The sequence below is a fragment of the Taeniopygia guttata genome, chromosome 1 (genome assembly GCF_048771995.1).
Source record: "Taeniopygia guttata chromosome 1, bTaeGut7.mat, whole genome shotgun sequence".
Classification (NCBI taxonomy): domain Eukaryota; kingdom Metazoa; phylum Chordata; class Aves; order Passeriformes; family Estrildidae; genus Taeniopygia; species Taeniopygia guttata.
Genome location: NC_133024.1, coordinates 87773155 through 87797129, shown reverse-complemented (window position 1 = coordinate 87797129; position 23975 = coordinate 87773155). Strand labels below are relative to the sequence as shown.

The 23975-nt window shown below is 40.4% G+C and overlaps 1 protein-coding gene across 7 annotated transcripts in view; it reads left to right on the top strand.

Moving 5' to 3' along the window:
• Window positions 1-23975, top strand: part of FHL2 (four and a half LIM domains 2) — a 56390-nt gene that overhangs the window by 19607 nt on the left and 12808 nt on the right. For 3 of the 7 annotated variants that reach the window (XM_030279009.4, XM_030279000.4, XM_072933064.1), the window contains exon 2: window positions 22084-22263. In XM_030279009.4, the coding sequence (XP_030134869.1) occupies window positions 22108-22263 (156 nt within the window). In that variant the 5' untranslated portion in view covers window positions 22084-22107. Of the gene's footprint in view, window positions 1-11547; window positions 11851-18119; window positions 18187-22083; window positions 22264-23975 lie in introns of those variants that run through there. The other 4 variants (XM_002194210.7, XM_030278973.4, XM_072933071.1 and 1 more) reach the window with 4 other exon arrangements.

Below are 23975 nucleotides of genomic sequence, written 5' to 3'. Positions count from 1 at the left end.
TTTGCTCTTAGGCCATGCCCAGGAGGCAGAGCCCTACACGTCTGGTTAGCAGACCAGCATAGGTGAGTGAATCTCATTGCCTGGGAGCATCCTGGTGTCCTATTTGATTTATGAGTAAAGACATGGCCTCTGAGGTTGTTCCCATGTATCCAACCTCACCTGTGACAGGCACTCATTGCCACGGCTGATGTCCTCAGGTAATATGTCATGTCTGGCTTAGCTTTCCAGGGTTGTGCTGGGGTGGGCTGTGACAGTCAGTGTAGATAGTGCTAGGACAACAGGCTTAGGGACAAATTTGCTCCATCTTTCATGTCAAGAACAGCACATAGCTTAAGTGGAAGAATAAAGTAATGTAAAATTCCAAATTACCTGCATGTGCTTTTATCTTGGAGCTTACTCTCCCCACGTGGGTGCCTCAGAAGGCTCCAGACCTTCTGACCAGGCAGCCAGCACCTCACACATCTCCTTTTTCTCCAGTTGTAACCCTCTTGCCACTACACCGTGGTCTGGTCAGATCTGCACAGAGCTCCAATCTTCTGCTCCCCAGCACTGGTGAGATGAGTTTCCTGTTACCTGGAGCCCAAGGCAAGGTGTTCCACCAGAGATTGCAGTGGCTTAGAGGGACACCAGTGGGACATGGCAGCTGCCTTCTCTCATCTGATTATTACAGGATCTTGCTATTAAGCTAAACTGATATGCTTCCACAGTAAATTGTGCAGTAAAGAAATTGTGTACAAAACTAGTATTTTTTAATAGAGTAGTCTCACTTCTCACATACTAGAAATTTTCTCATGTCCTTAAATTTTTTGCCTATCTTCCAAGCCTCACGTTAAAACAATACGAATGAGAAAATTGTCCTGGTTGGGCACTTGGTGTTAAAATATTGCAGGCACTTGTGTATTGACAGTGTTCCCTCTTAAAAACAAGAAGCAGAAGCAGCATTCCAATCATGTACAGCAAAGCATTAGCTTTTTGAAAAAACTGTGCTGGCCAAAAGTCTTTAGCTGGAAAAAAATTCAGGAACATACATACTAATGCTGTGATTTTTCACAGGATTTTAATTTAAAAGTGAAATTAACAAAAAGACCCAAAGCCTGTTTCCAAAGTGAAGCCATTCTAAAGGCAATCTCCAACAATAATACTTTGTTCTTACCTAGCATTTAAAAATATGATTAATGGATGAATAACTTTACTTTTTCCCTTGCAAAGAGCAAGCCATCAGAACAAGGCAGACCTTTGACTACAGCTGGCAAGAGGCTGTGAGGGGGCAGCCTCATTCAAGCACTTCTTTATTACAGAAGATGTAAAAGGCTATTTTAAAAGGAAGAAAACCAGAGAAGGAAGAGGATGTGAATACTGACTTGATGGTTAAATCCTGGCCCCACAAATATCAATGGGAGTTCTCTCAGATGCATCCACAGATTATTTTAACAAAACCCAGATCACTTTCTTTTCCTCCTAATTTTAACAGTACCGAACTTGTGTAGATTTGTACTACAAAAATGCATTTGCATATTTTTCCTTACCATTTTTCCTACTTTGTGTATTGTCTAACCAAACCACAGACACTCTGACACAGTTGTTTTTCAGTGACATGAATTATTACTGACTGCAATATTTTATCTTTGGCTTTATATCACAGAGAGTACAGTTTCATGTTGATAAATCTTAGGCTGTTTCAACAATGTTCATCATCTAACACTGATCAGCTTTGAGAAGCATAGGTCATATTGCACAGAGTCCTAGTTTTTCTGAAAGCAGCTGGGGCAATTTTGCCTGGTTTTGCTCAACTCCCTCTAACAAATAAAGAAGGAGGACTACCACAGATATGTCAAAGGGATCCATCAACTTCAGAAAACTCAAAAAGTTTCTGCTCCAGGTTGATTTACTGGCTACTGTTAAAACATGCTTACCAAGAATTAGTTAAACCGAAAGAGCTAGAATAAAAAATATTTTCCCTCAATTTCACTTCATATTTTCAGTAATATTTTTAATGAAGCCACTTATATCTCTTTTATAATATTCTTTCTTTTTCCTGCAGTGTCTGTGGAACTCCTACACCACAATATATTAGAGTAAAACTCTCCTTTAAGAAGGAAAATAAGTGCTTTGTCATGAGAATAAAATGGGCACATAAGTGGGGACAGAAGCTGTCTCGCACACTCTGTAAACAAAGCTAGTGGGCTTTCAGATCAGCATAGTCCCTGTCAAGCTGAACAGATTTGCACCAAGGTCTTCCTAGAAATTTGCATGTTTTCTGCAGGAGGGAAGCATTGACAGCATTGACTAGTGCTCCTTTTTGGTAGTCTGTGGCTAGGGAAGCAAAGCCCAACACGCCTAGAGATTACCATATGAAAACAGAAATACCTGCAAGCTGTAGATACCATCACACAGAAGCCCATCATTCTGTTATTTATGCCATTTTTAAATGCTTGGTATCCTAATTCCCTATGCATGGTTTCCATTGCAACACATCTCCCTGCCTCCAGCGTTGGGTGTAGAAGGCAACAGGATACTCAGGGACTTAGAATAATAATTATAATACAGAGAAAGATGCAGCATGGCACTTTTAGTACAGAACAACAACAGAGAGGAAGTTCTCAGAACAAACTCTGTTGTACTTTTCAACTCCACCACGTAAGCCCCACTCAGGAATTTGTGTGAGCACAGGTTAAACACGTTATGTGTTATGCGCTCGCATGGCCTGCATTTCACAGGTGAGAACTTCTTCTCTCAACATCATTTTAGGGGAGAGAAATAGCACTTTTTCCTAATTCAGAAAAAAGAAGTAAAGGTCTTCTAAGGATCAGATCTGAGGGCAGTCATGCTTCCTTTCTGCCTTTTTGCCTTGTGTTTACTAATGCAACTGTAGGGTGGATCTGCACCTTACTATAGGAAAAAGCAACCAGTGCTGGGTCCAGGGCATGCTCACAGAGAATCTGGCAGGAGAAGCAGTGTGGGCTTGGCTGTGGAAGTGCTGCAGGCATGCATGCACAGCAATCTGCCTTCCTCACAGGCCTTCCTCTGCCCTCTCCTGCAAGTGAAGTTCCCGCTTCCTGCCAGTGTTGTGTTTGCTGCCAGACAAACCAGCCCCTTCCCCACATTTTTTGCTGGATGTCCAAGTGTTAGAAACTATTCCTTTCAAATGAGGAGTCTGGGTTCCTGGAAATCCTCCTGGATATAAGGAAGAGTCAGCATCATTGTGGACAGGCTCTTCAGGGACAGACAGATGGGCAGTGCTCAGTCATGCCAGGCATTTGCATTGTAGCAAACCAGCCAGGACTCACTGGACTTTATGGTTAGACAAAGCACTGCTTCATAATGTGAGTTCTGACTCCTCTCTAATGATTCATAAAAATTACTTATCTGGCAAGAGACACTGCATCTTCAAGACAAGCCATTGGTACAAGTCTTTCTTTCATTTCACTCACAACATTTGAATTTCATTCACATTAAGACAGCAACTCCACTAGACAGCCATGGGAATATAAACTTGGCAGGGACAAACACAATCCATATTGCTATCAGGCTGACAATGGATGGTATATTTTTTCAGCTCTATGTGAAGTGGTAGACATGAAATCACATCAGCAACAAAATGATTACTTTAATCCTATTATTTAAAGGGCCTGAGCACTTACAGGGTTCAAAATAAGCACAGGCCTAAGAAGATCAACAGCAGGGACGCTACTTCAAAGAGCACAATCTAAGCTCATGTATTCAATCATAATATATGTCTGAGCCTACATCTCAGACCCTCTCAGTTTATCTGTAGTATATACAAACGGTAGTTGAGAAGAAAAATAATTGTTGCCATACAGAAGGATCTTTCTACAAAACAGGATGTCCCCAGTCAGGGTCAGAATGGAGAGGGTGACTGTTTCTACCTGAATCAAAATATTAGGAGTCTGAAGTAATTTAGGAAGTGATTTGCAACTGTATGCTTCTTCTGAATATTAGGTAAGTTGAAAGGTTTGAGGAATGATACGGTCAACAGATAACCAGTCCTTGAGCAAGAGATGGCTGTAACAGAAGAGGCAAAATGATCTCTTTTTTTTTGCTCCTGTGTTCATTGTGAGGAACTTGGAGAGCTTCCTGCAACAGAATGCTTCCTTATGGGTATCGTCAGAGGATCTATTTCAAGCTGAGGTGGCTGTAGAAGAGGTATGGAGCAAATAAACAAAATGAATAGGAAGGAAATTTTAGAACCAGATGGTGCTCATCCAATAGACTTAAAGGGACTGAAGGATGAATTAGCTGAAATAACAATAATAGTCCGTAACCTTTTATTTAGAACAGGCATAGAACTGAGCAACTGAATGTACCCAATACAGCATCAGTCTTTTTAAATGCTTCCAAGAGAAAATGGGAGAAACAGAGCCTGGTAGGACTGACGAATTTAGTAGAAATCACTACACAGGGTAGAGAAGATGGGTATATATGATACATTGGGAGAAATTCAATATACCTTGATAAGGAGAAATTGTGATCTACAAATCCATCGGGTTCCTGTAAGATAATGGAGATACAGGAGATCTTTGGCTGACAGCATCTGTCTTTTTGTTCTTTTCCATGCATTCAATAAGGGCCCTCACCGCAAAATCTTAAAATCTCCTAAGCAGTAATAGGATAAGAGGGAAGGTATTTGTATGTATTGAATAAAATCAATTGAAAGATAGACTGGTTTTACAGTAAAGAGATTAACAGGAGATTATTAGTGGAAATTCTTCTAAGACTGAGAAACCAAATGAGAGAAAAGGATCTTGGCAACAGGATGAGTGGGCACTAGAACAGCATCTCAAACTGAATGTAGATGAGCATAAAACAGTGAACATTGGGGAGAAATGTAACTTTACCTATAAAGTAATGGCTCTGAGATGTTTAGTTGGGTGTGAAATTTAGAGGTTATATAGGTTAAAAAAGCCCCAAAAAACAGCAGAACACACAGACTGTTGCACACTGTTGCAAAATGGAAACTGAATGTTAAAGGTTTGGCTACCTCACCTGAAACACTAAATTATGATATTGAAAAATTTGGGGAGTATAATAAAACACGAGAAGTAGCTTTCATACAGACTGAACAGGTAGACTAGGACTCCCTGGCCTAGGAGAGATGGCTGAGGGGAGATATGATAAAGATTGACAAACACATGAACAGCCTGTAGCATATGAATAAAGATTGTATCTCCAAAGGTAAGAAAGGTAAGACCTAGGAGGCCTCAGATGAAGCTAGTAGGTAATATGCTCAAAATTAACACAAGGAAGATGGTTCTTCAGCAACACAGAGTAGAGCTACCTACTCATCAACTTTGATCTTAGCCTACTGGAAACTGTGAATTTCCTCTCAGGCAATCAGGAGGGAACTGCAAGTTCATGAAAGTGATATTCAGTATGAATACTGCCTCCAGGTTAAGAAATCCCCAAGCCAGAAGTTGCTGGAGGCTAGCAGAGTATTATGAAGACATATCATTACATTCTCTTCTGACTTTCTTCCCAAGACATTTCCCAAGAGCAGAATAATAAATTGGAGGAACCCTACTTTCAGTGATTCTCATATTGCTGTGGTGTGATCTGAATGACTACAAACGATAAGTTCTGCCTGACACTATTCATCCTTTACAGGCATGAATGCTAGACTGAAAATTTCAATATAAATCTTCCTTCCTTCCTTCCTTCCTTGCTTCCTTCCTCCCTCCCTCCCTCCCTCCCTGTTTGGAGGTTGTGGAGTCCTAATGTTACTCCTTAAGGGCAAATTAGAGAGAGATCTGACAGGAATGACTAGGACATTGTCACTTCTGCCTCGGAAATTAGTTAGGCAAGTTCTTAAGGTGATGCCAACTGCTCAGTTTTTCAAACCTGTCTTTGCTCAAAAGTTCCTGAGGCCACTTTATCTGGCTGTCTGATAAAGTGAAATGGTAGTCTCATATGTTGCTGTTGGTTATTTCCACAGGGTGATAACAGCTATCAGGAGTGCAAGCAGAAAAAGTGCTAAGGGCAGCAGAAGCAAATTATACACACAGAAGTAAGGGTTTGGAGAACAAGCCATGAGCAGTGGGGCAGTGGGAGGGAGAAAGACTATGGAAAGGCGGTTTTGCCTAAAAATGTTCAAGTGTGGTGGTGGGAGCACCACAGATAATGGGAGCTATTTTTTACAGAGTAGCAAGTCTCTGGTGCTCTCAGAAACACAGTCATTAGTTTCTTGGAACAATCACAGTGTGTTTGTTTCATCTAGAATAGTCAAAGATAAATCATGATTATATGAAAATTAATAAATCCTAAATTAAGGGGTAGTATTTGCCAGCTCAGAAGACCAGCAATTACTGCAAGCTCTGTAATAATTTGACATCCCAGATTCCATCTGCAGGGGTAGGAAACCCAAAAGGTTCTTCCCATCTGTCATAATCATTCCCCACATGGCAGTAAAGTTGAATCCAGAGGAAAGAAGCAAGAGCTCCTCTGCATAGGTCCCTGCACTATTATAATTTAGAGTCATATGAAGACGCCTCACCTGTTGTTGAGGTTATCTCTCTATCCCAAAGCACTTCTGAAGACATGCCACCAAGATCTCTCCCCTTGCTTACAGATGAACAGACTATGGAGCTGAGGGGTTTACAGCTGAGGGCTGTAGAAGCCAAATAAGTGTGAAGAAGACAAAGACCAAAATGTTTGAGTCTAGTTTCCTTAAAAGTAAAGGCGCCATCCATTCCTTAGTGAGGGGAAAGAATGAGAAAGAACGCTAGGGAAAGTAGGGGAGAAGATTATATTCTATAAGAATTGTTATCTTCTACTCTGTGGTAAATCTTCATTATTTCTTCATGCAGTTCACAGCCTGGTGAGGGCTGTTCAGGGTGGCTGCCTCACATGGTACAGGCAGCTACTGCTTGGGGTGTTGTTTGATGGGCTGCCTTTATCCTGCAATGGCTTGTATGGCTCTTTTTTTAATCCATGAGGTCCTGAAATAGATTTTCTGACAGTGCTGCTTGTCCAGGGAAGGACCTGTCAGTCCTGTAACATGGTGCCTCAGCTTTCCAAGCTTTTGGAAACTCATCTGGCAACAAGAGGGATTTTCCTTAGCAGATACCATTCGTTTAAGCCCTGGGTTGATCCTTGCAGCTTCCTCTGGTGTTCTGTCTGCTTCTTCAAGCACCACTACACTCCTCCTCTGTGATCAAATTGTCTTCTTCTGCACATCAGTGATAAAAGCTGTTTGTCTACTCAGCTGGGGGAGAGGAAAGCAGCAGAAAAAGGGAGGCAGCTTTCTTTCTGCTTGGGTCATTCATTGCAAGCCCTCTCCTACATCTCAATTGTCCTCAGAGAGAAGGGTATGGGAGCAATTACACAGAAAGTGACAGACCACATTTTGACAGGAGTCTCACTGCCACATTCACTTTGGGACATCTCATTCAGGAGATAGATTTCTGTGAATGAAACTGGGGCTAACCTGATAAAAAGTCCTAACTAACTTTAAAAAATTAATTTAATCTTTGTCCAAACTGACCATAATGGTCTAAAATACTTTTGTCTCTATCCCAGACCATGCTATCACAGAGACACACTGGTATTTGAGTCTCAAACATCTGTCTTATCACATAGCATCACATTATCCTTCTTTTCCTGTGAAAAACAAGTTCTTTGATGCTATTGAACCATGGCACCTTTCTCTAAATTACTGAAGAAAACTGTTTAACACTGCATGTGAAAACTATAACATATTAAGAAAATAAACATGGAAGTAGTTTGGTTTTTTGTTTTTGTTTTTGTTTTTGTTTTTGTTTTTGTTTTTTTTTACGGATTAGATTGGAGTTTCTAAACCACTAAAGTTTCCACATTAATTTAGGCTAAACATCAATAATAGAAGTCTTGCATCATCCCAAAGCAGACAGACTTTTTCTGTCTGCTTTGGATGGGGTGGTTTTAATGGATTGTCCAAAGATGTCTGTAATTCACTCATCAGAATCTGTGAAATTCTGATGCTTCTTACCTGACGGGTCTTTCTACCTGAGGTTCATGTCTCCTAGGGGAAGAAAGGAAAATCAGAAGCCTTGTGACTTGGAAACTGGAGTGATAAAGAAAATACATGCTGAAAATATCTTTTTATCCTTTGCAAATTCCTGATAATCTTGGGGAAAATACCTAACTGTGAGCATTTTATGAGAATGAAATTTCAGGAAGATTTAATATTGCCTAGCTGTTATTTTAGGTTTAATGAACTAAAATGCAACCTCTGCACTAGTCTACACTCCTTCCTAAGTTGCAGTGCCAAAAATAGCAGCTCTCCTAAATGCACCTTCTCATATTCAATTGAAGCATGTGTTACACAGATTCAGCATCAAAAATGGGATTAGTTGAATTCTGATAAAGCAACTTAACTGTTTCCAGGATAAATTGGTGGAGTAAGGAATCAGACAGTAGCTTAGCCATTTTCAAACCTAAAAGAATATATTTTCCCCTCCCCTGCCCTCTCAGAGACATTATATTTCTCTTGTCTCAAACTGGGGGAAATAAAACTATTCTACTTCCATCTGTCTCCTTCTGCTACTTTTCTTTGTTCATTCTTCTCAGCCAGAGGAGATAAGTGCTGAAATTATAGTTATTCCAGCATCAGCCCAGTAGCTGAAGTGAGATTTATGCAGGCTTAGTAAAATCATTGAGAAATCCTGCTATGAAAATGGTACTATTTCCACCTTTTTTACCCATATGGAGGTACAGCATTCTACACATAGAATTAACCTGTTAAACACACAGACTCCTGAAGAACACTCAATATATGCAATGTAAATGCTATGCACATGAGGAAAATATAAACCATAGGATAAGTTTCGAAATTGCTGTATGGTACTTGCATTTCCACTCTTGGTTTAGGCCCCCTCTTGGAAGTACTGCCCCTGTTTTCATTGCCTTGACTCCTCTGAAGCCTTGAAGATGCCTGATCTCTGCTGGGTTTTTCAGAGAACCAATGAAGTAAAAATAAAATATAAAATATATCTATTGAAAAAGAGGAAGTGCATACATAATAAATTTGTTAGTGAAAGGCTTCTGCCCTTTCCTCCCCATCTCTCTGGAAATTAATTACATTTGTGAGTCTCTCACCTACCCACACCTGTTGGATTTGATTCTGGTGGGAAAGAGACTGGGAGGGCTTCCAATCAGTGATGAATATTTACTTGCCAGATAAATGTGGAGCGTGTGGTCCTGAAGTGGGGGCAAGAAGTCTGACATTCCCTGTACCTTCCCTAGTAGTGTTTGATGGAGTGCATACACCTCATCATGGGATGAGGGAAGGTGCTCCCTGGTAACCTTCCTCATCCCTTTCACAGCCCCACACAGTCTTGATGTGGCTGCTAAGTGTCAAGTCCCATAGTGAGCCCACAAATCAATGGGTTTTAAATCACCAGAGGCTCTTCAGCCTTCAAGGAGTCAGAGGTGTTACATTAAAATATGCAAAAATTACCTTATCTTCCTTATCTACCTTCCAGACCTGCAATAGATAAACAATAATTTCAGTTGGAGCCAGTATATGTTTAAACTTACAATTGTGAAAAACACTTGTCTTTTATGACCACAGGGATCGTCAAAAAATCTCTGTCAAGACTTGCTGCAATATCTGTCAATGGAAAGATGGGGAAATAAAAATATCATGGAAATTGAAAAAAATCAACAAATTCTGAATATTTAGTTTGTTTAAAAAAGTTTGGAATCAAATAGCCCAGTTCTAATTACCTTGAAGGCCTTTTTTCCTTTTTTCTGTACACTACTAAATCCGAGCAGTAGAACAGTAACTATGATGGAAATATATTATTATTGTTGCCACTGTGCAATAGTTTAACCTAAAAGAGAGAAACTATCACTCCTGTTATATTTATGCTCTAGCTAGTCCTTTGCAAATTTCCTACCAACTTACACATGAGTTTGGCTGTCCTGAGCTTTATATTTATAGACAGTGAAGCTAACAAACAGGAAGATGAAATGTCCTGTCCAAGGGCATCCGGGAAGTCATTGATGGGACTGGAAGCCCAACCAGTAGCTCTCCCAAGATAGAGGTGCAGCTCCAAGGTAGCTCATGGGTTCAACAAAAATGTTTCACTCCCTGGTTTAATTCATTTTACAGTGCCACTGCAAATTCAAGGGAAGAGTCAGGGGCTCCTTATGTGGCTGGGGAGTGCAGCAGCTTTGATTTAAATAAGATTTAATTGCCATGGCATTGTTAATCCTGTATGCCCACTGTCAGCCCTCCAGGCATCATGCCTGTTTTGAAAACTCAACAGAAAAGGCTGGATCAGCTGACAAACAGATCATTGCTGGTCATCAAAGTAACTGACATCTGTAAAGGAGAGTTGGCTTCTGATAGAAGAACTAGGAATGGTCCTTCCTCACCATTTTAAAACCATTACTTTTCTAGATTTGGAGTAACACTGAGACCAACTAACACATTTCACCCCCATTCCAAATCTGACTACATCTGGGTGCATAAGAGAACAGCAAGTACAGGGCAGGGTTCTGGCATAAGCTTGTCTTGCAGGAGAAACTGTTATCTAACCCATGTGCACATCTACACCACCACTAAGGCATGTGCCAGAGCCCAGTACCCAAAACTGGACTCCCTGGCATCTTCTGGATGCAAAACAAAGCCAAGGCTCTCTCGGGATCAGGGACTTTGCATATTTATCCTTCTGGTTTCCCTTAAGGTTGAAAGCATTCATATTAAAGCACCTCCCTTTGGCAAGCATCAGTCATTACTGAAGAATTACCCTGAAATGCCTCCCCAGCCTACCCTTCAAGCTGCAAAGAGCAGCTCTTCCATGTGCTTCTGATCCTAATTCTTCCCTCTAGGAGGTTTCCCAGGACCCTCATTGTTTTGATTAGCAGAATGTATCTCTGCTAGAATGGCTGATAAATGAAATTGGATTTTGTAGCAGAAAAAGTAGTTCCTGATTATAGTAGGATTAATAGTTCCCCCTCTTCTTACCATGTGTACACTGGCAAGGCTCTCAACTGGGTACTGAGCATGTGCTGAGACAATCTGTTCCTTTGGCTTTCTCTTACAAAAAGATAGTTGGTTTTTGTTTCATTGATTTCCCCTGCTTTTGTTCGTTTTCCTTCTGATTATGGGGACGCTTGGCAAGAAAGAAGGGTGGAGAGAAACTAAATGGGGTCTGAATGCTCATAAAGAAATGCCTGCACACTCAGTCTTTGTGAAAATGTGCACCTCTCCACAAAGGAGAAGAGACAGGTTGTTTCATTCTTCTTTGGCAAGACACTCAGCAGGCAAAATCACCAAAGCAGATAAAGCCTCATACCGATTTTAACCAAGGACTTCATTCCCTCAGCCAGGTGAAGAGCCCTACAAATGTTTGGGCTTGAGTTGCTGTAAAACCTCTTCTTTTGCAAAGAGCGAGCTCTCGGATTTAGCAAAGCCGTGTTATTAATAAGCATCAGGGGTTTAGAGAAACAAAGGCTGGAGGAGGGGAGAGGGAGCCTTATTTTAGGAAGGGGGCCAAGAAAGACAAGATGTTTAGGAGGGGGAAGTATTGACACCCTTGGAATAGAGAAATTGTCGAATGCCAGCTGCAGAGCGCCTCAAAGAATGAGAGTCTCCGATGCTTTTGTCTCCTTATATGGTCAAATGATAGCGAGGGGTTTCACCAGGCTGGGGAAGGCAGCAGCCGCTTTCCACACACGCTGCCTGGGAGCTGCAAGCGGCGGAGCCGCTCCGTGCAGGCAGTAGAAAGCCCCCGCCGGCTGCGCAGCTCCCCGCTGCAAGCAGGCCAGTGTGCTCCTTGCACGTCTGTTAATGGATGTGACCCCCTGTCCCCGCTCCAGGAGGTGGCATTAACTGCCCGCTACTGCTCTGTAAGTAAATATCCCTTTTTTCCGCTTCCCCCCTCTGCCCACAGAACGTATCTTTGGAGGTGTCGCTTTAAACAAAGGGTGCAGAGACGAGGAGAGGGTTCTTTAATATCCCCGGGGGTTGCTGGGGAAGGATGCGAGGAGAGAGATTGCCGGTCCCCCTTGCTCCTGAGTGCACGGGCAGGGGTGTGAAGAGGACAAAAAAGACAAATTTCTTATCATAGCAATTGCTGCTGCATGTCCGTCAGTAAAGTGACACATCAGCGAGCCGATGAGGCACTGGGTCTTTTCATGTGTAACTGTTTTTAATGACTGTATTGTGCTGCGTATGTAATGCACCTGGGAGGTGATAAAAAGTAGAAGATGGGGTCTCAGATTCCTTACACCTCCGGGCACTCCTGCTGCCGAGCTCAACAAAGGAGCATTTTTGTACTGTAGCAAGAGCAGATGCACATGAAACAAAGGTAGTAGTCTCTCCTCTTTGCGGGCAAACGGCGTGGATAGATTGTGTAGAGCCATCAGCATTGTATTTCTTCTTTTTATGTGGAGAGAATAAATTAGAATACAAATCCCAATTATTAACTCTGCATTCCTTCTTTTTGTGCTTCTCTCTGTGTGCATGTGTGTGCAGCCACAATAACCCAGTCCTTACTGTATGCTAACCTGGATTTCTCTGTGTCTGTAATAAAGGAAATACTAACTTTTGTCTGCATTGATGGCTGTTCCAAACTTTTTACTCCCCTCAAGGGATATGGCTTTTATTTAGTTGACCAAATACCTGCATATTCCAGCTTTGCTGAGTACACAAAACAGCAAATGTTATACAAATATAGATACCAGCAAGTCAGTCAGCCTGTGATTGCCCCTCCCCTGACTCCAATCTAGAGTTATATGAACTAAGATTTCTAATTGACATTGAGATTTTCAGGGTCAGTAGCTATAACATTAATTGATGGTTATGTGTATTTATATGTTGTCTTGAATAGGAATTGTTCTAAAAGTGACCAACATAAGGCTATGTTATTAGATACACAAATTCATCCAAATGTGAAAGGATGCTCCAGTTAAGGTTATCTCTGGGTTTCTCCTGTGAACCCGATTTTCATCGGTTCATAAATTTATGGGACTCCCAGCTTTCTGGCCAAAATCATCTGTGCCTTTAATCAGCCAGATGGTAAACTTTGAACATGATTGCTTTAGGCATTTGGATATGGAAGGAAAAAAAAAAAAAACCACACACAACCAATTTAAAACAAACAAACAAACAAAAACACAAAAAAACCCCAAATGTGTGTTTATTTTACAGAAATGTTGGTCTGTTTTGTGCACCTATAGGCATAACTGGGAAAGGATGGATTCTAAAGGTTGCTTTTTCAATAAAACCTGACCAATTCTTGGTGACATATAAAGATTTTTTTTTTTTTTTTAAGGATATGAGTTGCTGTATTGAAAACTCAGTTCCTGACACACCCTAGCATTGCTATCAAAATCTGACCAGAGCACCAATAAAACTGTCTTTTACCCTTACCATAGGGTAAAATGATCTCTGGCTTGTGAAGCAACATGTAGTTGAAGTGAGTGGGGCAGCTGAAAAGACATAAAATGATGCTGTTGAGGAATCAAATTTGTAAAAGTAACCTGGGGTTCCCACCTGACATCTCCATTTAACTAACACACCTGAGGCTAGTGGGTGAGCCAGTTCTTCTGGTCTTTTGAAAAAGCCCAAGATAGCAAAAGTGCTGGGATTAAATATAGTTATTTTTGGTTCTCACCATTCTGCCAAATGAGCTCCCACGGAAATCAGCGGTGCTACATGTGCAAGTACCAAATAGTCACTTCCAGGTGGTTTGGATTTACAGGAAAATACTACTGGTTTTGTGAAATCACTGTTATCTCCCAGCAGTGGCTATATTGTGTCAGATATTGTTTGTCCATGTGAAGTTCCTACCACATAGGGCATGCAATGGTGATTCCCAACTGAAGAGCTCCAGTACAAGTAATGATCTGTTTCCCACTCCTTAGAGAGGTCTAGGGTTAGCTCTTTCCCTGAAATGACATCTTTCCTGTCCATACAGGCATCAACTCTCCCAGATGGCACACCTTGCATTAGAAAAGAGATCAGACAACTCCTTTGATCACACATAACACAGCGTGCAAGGATTCCACCATGCTTTGAATGTCAGAAGATAAAAAAAGAAAACAACCTAAAACATTGGTGACAAAGTACAACTCCTATAATTGTAAGGGTTAATGACAGTTTCTGCTGCACTGCACTGCTTTCATTCTGAAAGAAAGGAATGAGGAGGGCTGCAAAGACCTATAATCATGAAAGACCCCTGGCTCAGTTCTCCAGGACATTGAGCTCTGAGCCTCAGAGCCAAGCAATGTGTTACTTGCTGATGTCCTCACTTCCCTGCCTTGCCTCGTCTCACAAGGGCCAGGATATTCAGAGTTAAGGGAAGGTCAGATAAATGTTAACATCATCAGCCACAAGCATTCCTGTTGCTGCTGGCCAACATGCTCACAGTCTTTCAGGGTCCCCACAGACCAGGAACATTCAGGTCTAAGTCTTATCCATGTTTCTCTGATGGGTAAATCTGTCCTGACCACCTCTGGACAAACTCTGAATGGTGTAGTGTTGTAGGCAATCATCTTCCCTCACTTGGGTACTGCTTCAGAAACTGGGGGAATCTCATAATTTGCATTTTTAGACTGATTAATTCTAATGGTGTCGTTTTAATATTTAATTTACATATGCACAGTTATTTGTGATGCAGATTCACCACAAGTGAGAGTGTGAAATGGCAGGGTAATGACAGGTTTCATGAAAATAAATCTTGGATACATTGACAGCCACGGAAGCATTAACATTTCAACAATATTGATTAGCTATATATAGACAGAACTTGATTATAAACCAGTAGAGCCTTCTCCTAAGGATGAAAAGCAAAATACTCATGCCAGGTGATAAAGTTCATTTTGTTCTTTTTCACATACCCTTCTATATTATATTGGATTATATCAACTAGGATGCTGAATGGTTACTGTATATATAATAATATGCCATAAGAAGAATAGAGGTTAGCATAACACTGACATAAGTATATTCACCACTCCCTTTCACAGAAAATTACTGAATTTAAAGTTTAAAATACATCAACCACTGCAGAGAAAGGTCTAAAGTATCACTCTGATGGTGTTAGTTCTAGACCCTCAGCAAGCATAAGGGCTCAAAACCCACCACTGTCTCTTCACTTCATCTTGCATAATAAAAGCAGCAAATTGCATAAAGCCATCAAATCATTTACATAGATGTATTTTGTCATTGCTCTGGAACATCCTTGAGATTTAGAGCAGAAGTGTCTTCAGAGACCAGGATCTTGCGTTTGATCAATTCCACTTTTCCATACTATGCCATGCAGCTCTCCATGTGGATTCAACATCTTCCTTCTGCAGCTGGAAATAATCTTTCCCACAAAAAGATTGACCATGTCCATGTCATCAGGCTCTCTATGCCTTTGTGCTTTCTTCTGTACCTCCCATACACCATAGGTACTTTGGCTCGACCTTAGCAGGTGTTCTCTTTGCTCTCTGTGTCCAGTCTGCAGCCACAAACCCCCCCAAAACTGGGCCTAACCAGTTTCACACAGGTGCAATCAATGTGGTTTGCTAAGATGTGCCCAGCTCAATGGGTGCTCCAAGGTTTATGTAGCCTCCTTTGTCACGTTTTGGAAGGCCACGGGCATGGCAGCTGGGCAGGGAAGTTTGGATACCTCACAGCCCTGAGGCATTCACTGCCACAGCAGTTTTTTACAGTAGCTGTAAGATGTGCATTAACTGATCCCCCAAACCAGGCATGCCAATTATCTTAGGCACAAGGGGGATTTATGGTCTTACCTCAGTAAACAGAACCAGAGCCGTGCTGCTAGAGGACAGAAAAAATAACAAAGCATTCTTCTTCCACAGAATCATCCCAACTTTTCTTCTATCCTTTCTTCAAAGAGGGAAACACTATTTGGGGCATTATTCTGGTTTTGTGCCCTGGGTAGCAGTATGTGGGATTTCAAAAATACAGAAAAATTTGGAAACATGACTGCATGGTAGCACATGACATTTCTGGGTATTTTTATCTTAAAGTCTAATTTCTCTGAGATTAGCAGAGCTCCTGTCAATAAGAGAAAGTAATCATTTTCTGGAAAAATAAACCTTTGTTGTAGTTTAGTGTCTGTAGACATTTAGTTTATACACTACTTTAGCTTATACTACTACTACACACAGGATAGTGTCAGAAATAATAAAAAGGTTTATTAATCTTATGCTATTTTTCTCCTCTATAATTTTCTGTTATCAGCTTAAATGCTCTTATTAGAAATATAAATTTTTATGCTTAAGCAGATCAAGTACTTGACCTTTCCTCTGAACAAGCATTTGCTTATTTTGCAAGAGAGAGGAGGACAGCAATTTCAAAAGGCTTTAAAATAGAAAATAAAAGCAAGCCTTTCCACTTGAACTGTGCCCCTCCTTGCTGTGGCAGATTTAAGTCATGCTCCATGTTATTTCAACACTCTTTTTTGTAACTGAAATATGTTCAGGGTTATGGGCAAGACCATTAGACCCTCCAGTCATTTCAGTATCAGTCTGAGATAACCATAGAGCAAACTCTGTGGGGTACAATTTCAAAGTGTCAGTGCTCAGTTCTTTTGTGACATTTGTGGATATTACTACTTGTTCTTGCCCTACCACTGCTGGAGTGGCTCTAGACTGGAGCAGATCTTTATTGACTGCCAATCACAATAAACCACACAGAAACCACAAGTGGAGTGCTCCTTCTCCACTGCTATAACTGCAATTACTTTAGCCAGATGCATGAGGAACCTTGCCACACAATAAACTTTATCTGTTTTGGTTTTTTTTTTTAATTATTATTTATGTTCTGCTAAGGAATACAATCTTATCCAGCACACTATCCACTTTCTAGTTCATGACAGCCTGACTGTGTAATCCAGAGAGGAACCAGGTATGCTTTGGTTATCTGCATATGTTAATGCAGCCTGTCTGGTCAGAAAATTGCACTAAAGAGATTTAAAAAAAACTCTAAAAAAAACAGATCAGAATGTTATACCATACATAAAATAAGTCAGCCAATTTCAAGGAAGGTGAGACCTTGGAAAAATCCTAACGTAATTTTGAAGAACATTGTAAGGTAACTTCATTAAAAATTAAACATTCTTTCTTTAAATAGCTTTTAAAACTTAGCATCTAAAAGCATGATTGGGATATTTTACTTTGGGTCAATTTTTTATTTGCTTTTGTTATTACTATTATTTTCAATATTAAACCAATTTTCCTGGCTTTTGATGAAGAGAAAATGGTCATTCCTTATTTTTCTAAAGTAATTTAAAAAGAAATAAAATTAGGTTTCCTTCATTTCCCCTTGCATGGCCTTATGGTCTGGTTTGGAAAGATGCTTAGGTCTTCCAAGAGTGTTTTCCTGTTACTTTAACAAGATGATAGATAATGAATGTGGTAAGAGTAGCTGAATTACAGGGAAAAAAATCACCTCTTGCCAGAAAAACCAGCATAATTTGAACTGTCAATTCATGGTTGTAAATAAATCTTTTCATTTTAGTCTTTGGAGCATTAACATAAATTGTTTCCAAATGCTCTAGACCTGCATGGCTCATGTCACTGGAGTTGCCAGACACAAATCTTCCTTCCTCAGGGGAAGAGAAATAAACAGATAGAAAATTCTCCATGTGTACTGTTCTTCTGGAAAAATAGCCAGGTGGGAGAAATGCCTGTACAGCTTGAAGAAAGACTTTTTATTTCCTATGCAGGTGGCTAACACAACATACTGATCCAGGGGCACACAGAGAGAAAGCCTCAGCACTACTCACCTACTTGAGTCAACACCAATTCCCCCTCTGGCATCTACAGGGGCTTAATTCTGTGTCTCCAGATGCCGCTACAACAGGAAGTCAGAACTTCACTGAATAAACTAAACAACTCCTATATGGTTTAGACAGTTTCTCTTGGCCTCTTTCTCTCTCTTGTGCATGTGCATCTGCACCTCTCAGTGCTCAACACCCTCTACGAAAAGTTGAGATAGGAGATGGACACAACAACATTTATTAGGCTTGTAGACATAGCTGAAGAAGCAGGCAAGGTCTGCTTTTTCAGTAGTCAATAGTGTCATGGGATGGGGGAACACTGAATAATTTCTTAATGACATGATGAACCCTAATATTTATGCAGTAATATGACAACTTTAGGAGTTGCTGCCAGTAAAATGAGACTGAGCCAACAGGGAAAGAAGAGGAAAGAAGCATAGATTTTTGAGTAAGTCTACTAACTTTTTGTTAATTTTCCTGCCAATTCTTACTTCCTGTGAGACACAGTGTGGGTAGTACTAACATTTGGCATAAGCTGTAGCTTCTCTTTTGAGCAGGCAAGGGAAAGCTCTTTTCCTTTTGGAGAAGTACTCCTGTTATGTCTGATGCTGTAGGAGGGAGACTGAATGGCAGAAAAAATCAATTCCTCCATGAATTATGTTGAGAGCAATCCAAAAAGCATAAGTATAGAATGACTACAGTGATAAAATCTAAAGAGTAACCTTTAACCACAAAGAGCTGTAATAAAGATGAGTCTCTGTCCCACAGCACTTTATGGTCAGCAAGTATCAAACACAACATAAAGAAATAGATCAATGGCAAGGAGGTTGAATTGCAATTTGTTTTCATTCACAGCTGTGCAAGTCTCCTGTTTTGTTTTTTTCCCCATAAAGTCCAAAACAGTGTATAAAGCCTGCACTAAGCTGAACACGAGGGGACTTTACATGACAGGAATTAACGGACTGGCAATGTAAAGGACCATGTGTACAAAAGGACAAGCAAAAATATTGCTCAGTACAATTTTACATTTCTTGATTGTAAGACAACAGTGAAATGATTTGTTGGAAATTTTTTCTAGTATTTAGTAGATAGGACCTATTATTACCTCACATTTAATTCTCCCTGGAGCAGAAAAAATCCTGTGCAATACGCTAAAAATACCACATAGTAGATCATGAGATTCAGTCCAAGGCCTGGATGTAAACAGCCTGGAATTTTGGGATGCTTCAACCTTAATTCCAGCTTACTGAATGAAGCCAGGTGAACCTGAATTCCTAACTTTAAGAAATATTGCATCCAAAATTGGTCCCAGATCCAATAAAAGATTCACATAACTAAAGCCAAAGTGCAGATCTTGTCTTTCAGTTTCCCAAATCTCTAGAGTTGTTCCTCAAATCTCATCCAGAGCTGTTATCTCCATAGAGCAGAGTTCATCCCTAAATCTGTTTGAGATGTAGAAATGAGGACTGCCTGTCCCTGCTCACAGTGAGGGGGAAAATCCCCTGGGACAATCTTAGAGCACATTTTATAAAACTAGATCTCTTTCAGGATTGGAGGGTTGTGCCCAGGTATTTTCTGAAATAGTGGCAGCAACTATTAAATAATTGCTGAATTATTTTGAATTGTTGAATTATTACATTATTATATAAATTATTAAATACATCTGTTACATGATGCTTACCTCTGCTCCAGTGAAATGCACCCAGAAGACAATACAGCACTCAAGAGGGGAAGTTCTGTGACCAAGAGACAGAAACATCCACCTCTAAGGGAACAGTCCTTCCAGTCACAAAGCTCTTCTATATTTTACATTTAGCAGCTTTGGATGAAATGGTATAAACCTGTAAAGGAATCACACTCTATAGTTTATGCTTTTACACATCTGCAGAAACTGCAGAGAAATGTTTCACTCTTCAGTATCACACATCTACTTTTAAATCAGGGCTAGAAAGAAGTAATTCTAAAGAAGGGTGACAAGTGCAAGTTCAGAAGTGGTTTCTGCTCACATTTTAACTTAGCAATAATGCATATTAAATAGGCAACAAAATCCTATCATTTGGAAAAAAATACCTGATATAGTCAGTAAAAGTACAGATTTCTCTCCTAAGTACAGACTATTTGAACAAAAGCTATCACTCCTCTCAGACTTAGTCATACATCTACATATATAGATCAATGTACATTGGTCTGACTCCGTTCATTTTGCTGAGATTACTCCAGAGGGAAATTAAGTCCTGACTAGTTCTTTCCTGGGAAATATGGGTTAGGGGTGTGAACAGGCTCAAAACCGATAGAAAATCCATGACCATCTTTTAAATATTCTGGTAAAGACTGCAGGTGTACTTCAAGAGAAAACTAAGTTGCTGGAAGCAATTGTTAAGGAAATGTCCCTTTATATTGTCCCTGTTCTCCTGCCTTATATTCCCACTGCGAGCTGCTGCTGTTGGAAATGGGCTACAGGGGAGCTTTGGGTGGTCATTGTGCTTCTCTCTCCAGCACGTCTCCTTACTTTCTCTCTTCTTATCAGTCCTATGGTCCTCTCAATTCCTTAAGGACAAAGAGCACCCGACATACTCCCAGCTCCCCTCTGGGATAAGAAAGTTAATTAATATCTAGACCATTCTGAAGGCTAAAGCAGTTGCACTGATAGTCCTGGGTTGTCAGAAGCACAGATGACCAGCTGCCAGGATTTGTGCTTCCTCCAAGAATCTTTTGCGGTCTGACAGTTTGTCTCTCTTCCTTAGTAGTTACTTGGAATTCATAAGACTTTCCAGCAGTTGAGACATCACTTACCTACTTCAGATATGTAAAAGCACTCACTCCTCAATCTGTGCTAGTCACCACAAAACTCAGCAGTGGATTGACCATTTAAAACAAAAAAAAAAAATTGTTTTCTAGTCATCAAAATAAAGTTTGTCCATTCAGACAACCCTAAAACCTTAATGACATCCCAGCTAGACAGAATGAAAGGTAATAATAAAAACTGAAATCCTGGAGGAGAATGCAGGATTTCAGAATGCCCTATGGGTGGCTCCCACTGCCAGAGGGAGAGAACAAACTCCAGAAATCAGCAGCCAGTGCCAAGAACACTAAGCAAGTAACATTTTATTTAAAACTGAGAGCTGAAGTTGGCGAAAGGACTGCAGCTGCTGTAAATGTCACTTGTGCATGAAAGACAGAGGTAGCCACTTAAGCTATTAGTACTCAAAACATTTAAGGATTTATAGATCAGATGTGGCTTAAAGAGGAGATGCAGCCTGGCAGGCAGTGAAGATCATTCAGTCCAGGTGGCACGTACTTTCTGCTTGAGAAATTCCCTTTCCTAAGCAGGCAGCTATGCCCTGCTCCAGCTGTAACCTCCAAACAGATTTCAGGTGCAACACATGGTACAAGCCTCAGGTTAAGAAAGAATATGATTATTCTAATGAAACCCAAAATAAATTGTCACCAGCAATAATAAATATTCATCAAAGGCATTTGTGTCATCTTTGCTTGTGTGTGCATCCAGAAAATGATAGAGACATAACAAAACTTGAGGAGCAAACATCAGTTGTCCCTAATTCAGACAAGATGAAACATCATATACAGTTTCTTCTACTTGCTTTTTCCCTTCCATAATAATTTTTTGACATTCATCTGAGCCAGGACACTGGGGAGTCAACTCCCATTTGTGTCCCAATACACTACAGCTATTGGAGAACTTCTTTAGGTGCATCAGAGGAGAATCAGATATATCCTACACCTTCCACCCCCATAGTCCCATGCACGAGCAGAGATGGAGGGCTGGTGTCTGCCTGCGGGGCAATGATTGCCAGACACTGGCCTACTGAGAATGTAGAGAAGGAAGGTGCAGAAGCACATAACTGTGGTGCCTGATTGTCTGTGCATGGCTGAATTCTACTAGCAATGTAAACCTTTCTCTTGTCTTATCCAGGAGATGTTGCTTCTGAAGATTAGCTGGCTCATCCTCTTAAGGGACTTGACTCCCTCCATCCCCTAGAGAAATACCTTCTTGTCACAGACCTATAGGTCAAATTCCATTTACAAATCCCACAAGAATTTTTCAGACTCAAGAGTTCACTCCTCCCTCTCATCATGCTGGTGCACCTAGTGCTAGAGCACTGGGTCTGGCCAAAGATGGATCAACAGATGGCTAATTTATATGGGCTGCACTGTGAAATTTATATTTTTTAAGTTTCTTCCTATTGTGTTAATTTATTTTACAGAAAGCTGGATTAAAACTGAAGTACATAAATGTGATAAACAAGAATTGATAAACCTTTCCTGAGGGATTTGGTCAAGTGTAGCTCAGTCTGACATGTGCCTGTTCCTGTCTTTGTGGCAGGATAGCTGGACTCCAGACACCAACATGACTGAACGCTTTGATTGCCACTATTGCAAAGAGTCTCTGTTTGGTAAGAAGTACATCCTGAAGGAGGACAGCCCCTACTGTGTGAAATGTTACGAAAATCTTTATTCCAACACCTGTGAGGAATGCAAAAAACCTATTGGTGCTGACTGCAAGGTATGTCAGATTTGTGTCTTGTTACAGAAATCTTGACAGAGCAGCCTGGATACAGAGCTCTGAAATCTGGAAGGATCCAGCCTAACAGCTACACAGGGGTTTCTTTCGATGGGAAAACTTGATTTCTGGACCTCTGTATCTGTTTCGTATTGTTTCACTTGGCAAACCCTTCTTCACCCGGCTTGGTAATAGAAATGCTCTCCTGTAAAGCACAGAATGGTCTGATGCTCTGATGTAAGAAATTCTGTTTAATTCATTGGGTGAGCTTTTCCTCAGGGCCATCTAGGACCTGAAAGGATGACAGAAGCTGATTGTGCCTACTTTTGGGTCAAAGGGAGCTAAGCCATTGCTGGCTTTGGAGTGACTACACTTCTGTGGTCATCAAGAGACACACACTCAAGCAAAGGTGCTAACTTGGAGGTCACAGAAATCCAGCTAATGCTGACTCAAGCAATAAATCAGATGAAGTTAGAAAAATTATCCTTTTAAATACAGAATGGTGATAGTGGAATCTAATAAAGAATGGGATGGACAGAGCAGAGGCCTTGCTTGCTTGAGTTATGCACTGCTACAACACATGGAAACACCTGCCTGGTACAGATTAGTTGTGACCATCTTGTATTTCTTTTAAATTAATTAAAACAACTGGAGTTCATGCCAGTTTCAACCTGCCTGAATGAGGACAGAGGAGCCATCCAGTGAATGTCTGTTATACATCTACCAACAGACTTCATCTGATGTGCATCCTCCTAGCATAAAATTGGCCTGCTTGAAGTTCAGCAAGATTTTCACTGACACAATGAGGTTGCAGCAGAACTGCAATTTGTATTGCATGGCCATAGGATTCTTCACTGACCCAAGGAGATCTGATTTTTTATTTTCCACTGCTGATCCATACCTCTACAAAGATAAACTAATTCCCGTTAGTGATACTACCACCCAATCCCTAGTTCAGAGATATAAAAATATATGCTTACTCAGATTGAAAAAAATAAATGTCTCATACCTTCCAAATTGATCTACAACACCCTATTGGCAAATCAGTAGGAAAGTCCTTTTCAGAAGCCTTAAAAAGGTAAAAATTTTTCACCACCAAGACAGGGAACTGGCAATAACCTGTAAGAAGGTATAAAATTGCCAGCTTTCCTACAGCTCATAAATATTCAGGTTAGAGATGAGATACAGCTGGCCTGGCCTGACCTGAAAAAGCAAAATATTCCTGCCCTGTTCCAGAATGTGCTTTTGTTTTAAGGTCTCTTTCTAATCCCCTGAGAAGATATTTCCATGTGTTGATAGTCAAGAATTTAAAAACTTGGACCAGCTTCAACAAATCTTGGTCAAAGTATTCAGGAATTAATCAGGCTGAACTTTTCAACCCAGATTTATATATTTAGGGAGTGTGGGTGTTATCTGATATACCGTTTTTCTTTACTTTTAAGTCAAGTACACTCTAATAACAGATAGAAAAAAAAGAAAAAGCCTCAACTGTCTGCAATCTAAGCATATTTTATCTATGTAAAAACCAGAATTATATGTGGAAAACACAACTAAGAGATAGTAAATAAAGACTTCTTAAAGAGCTATAAAGTGTGCCAGAAACAAACACGTCCTTTTTTTGTTTCTGTGACTGCTGTTTGTGTCTGTCCATACTTTAACTTTTGAAGCTGTTGAGCAATTTTAGCAAATTCTGATAGATGGATAAAAGTTGAAAC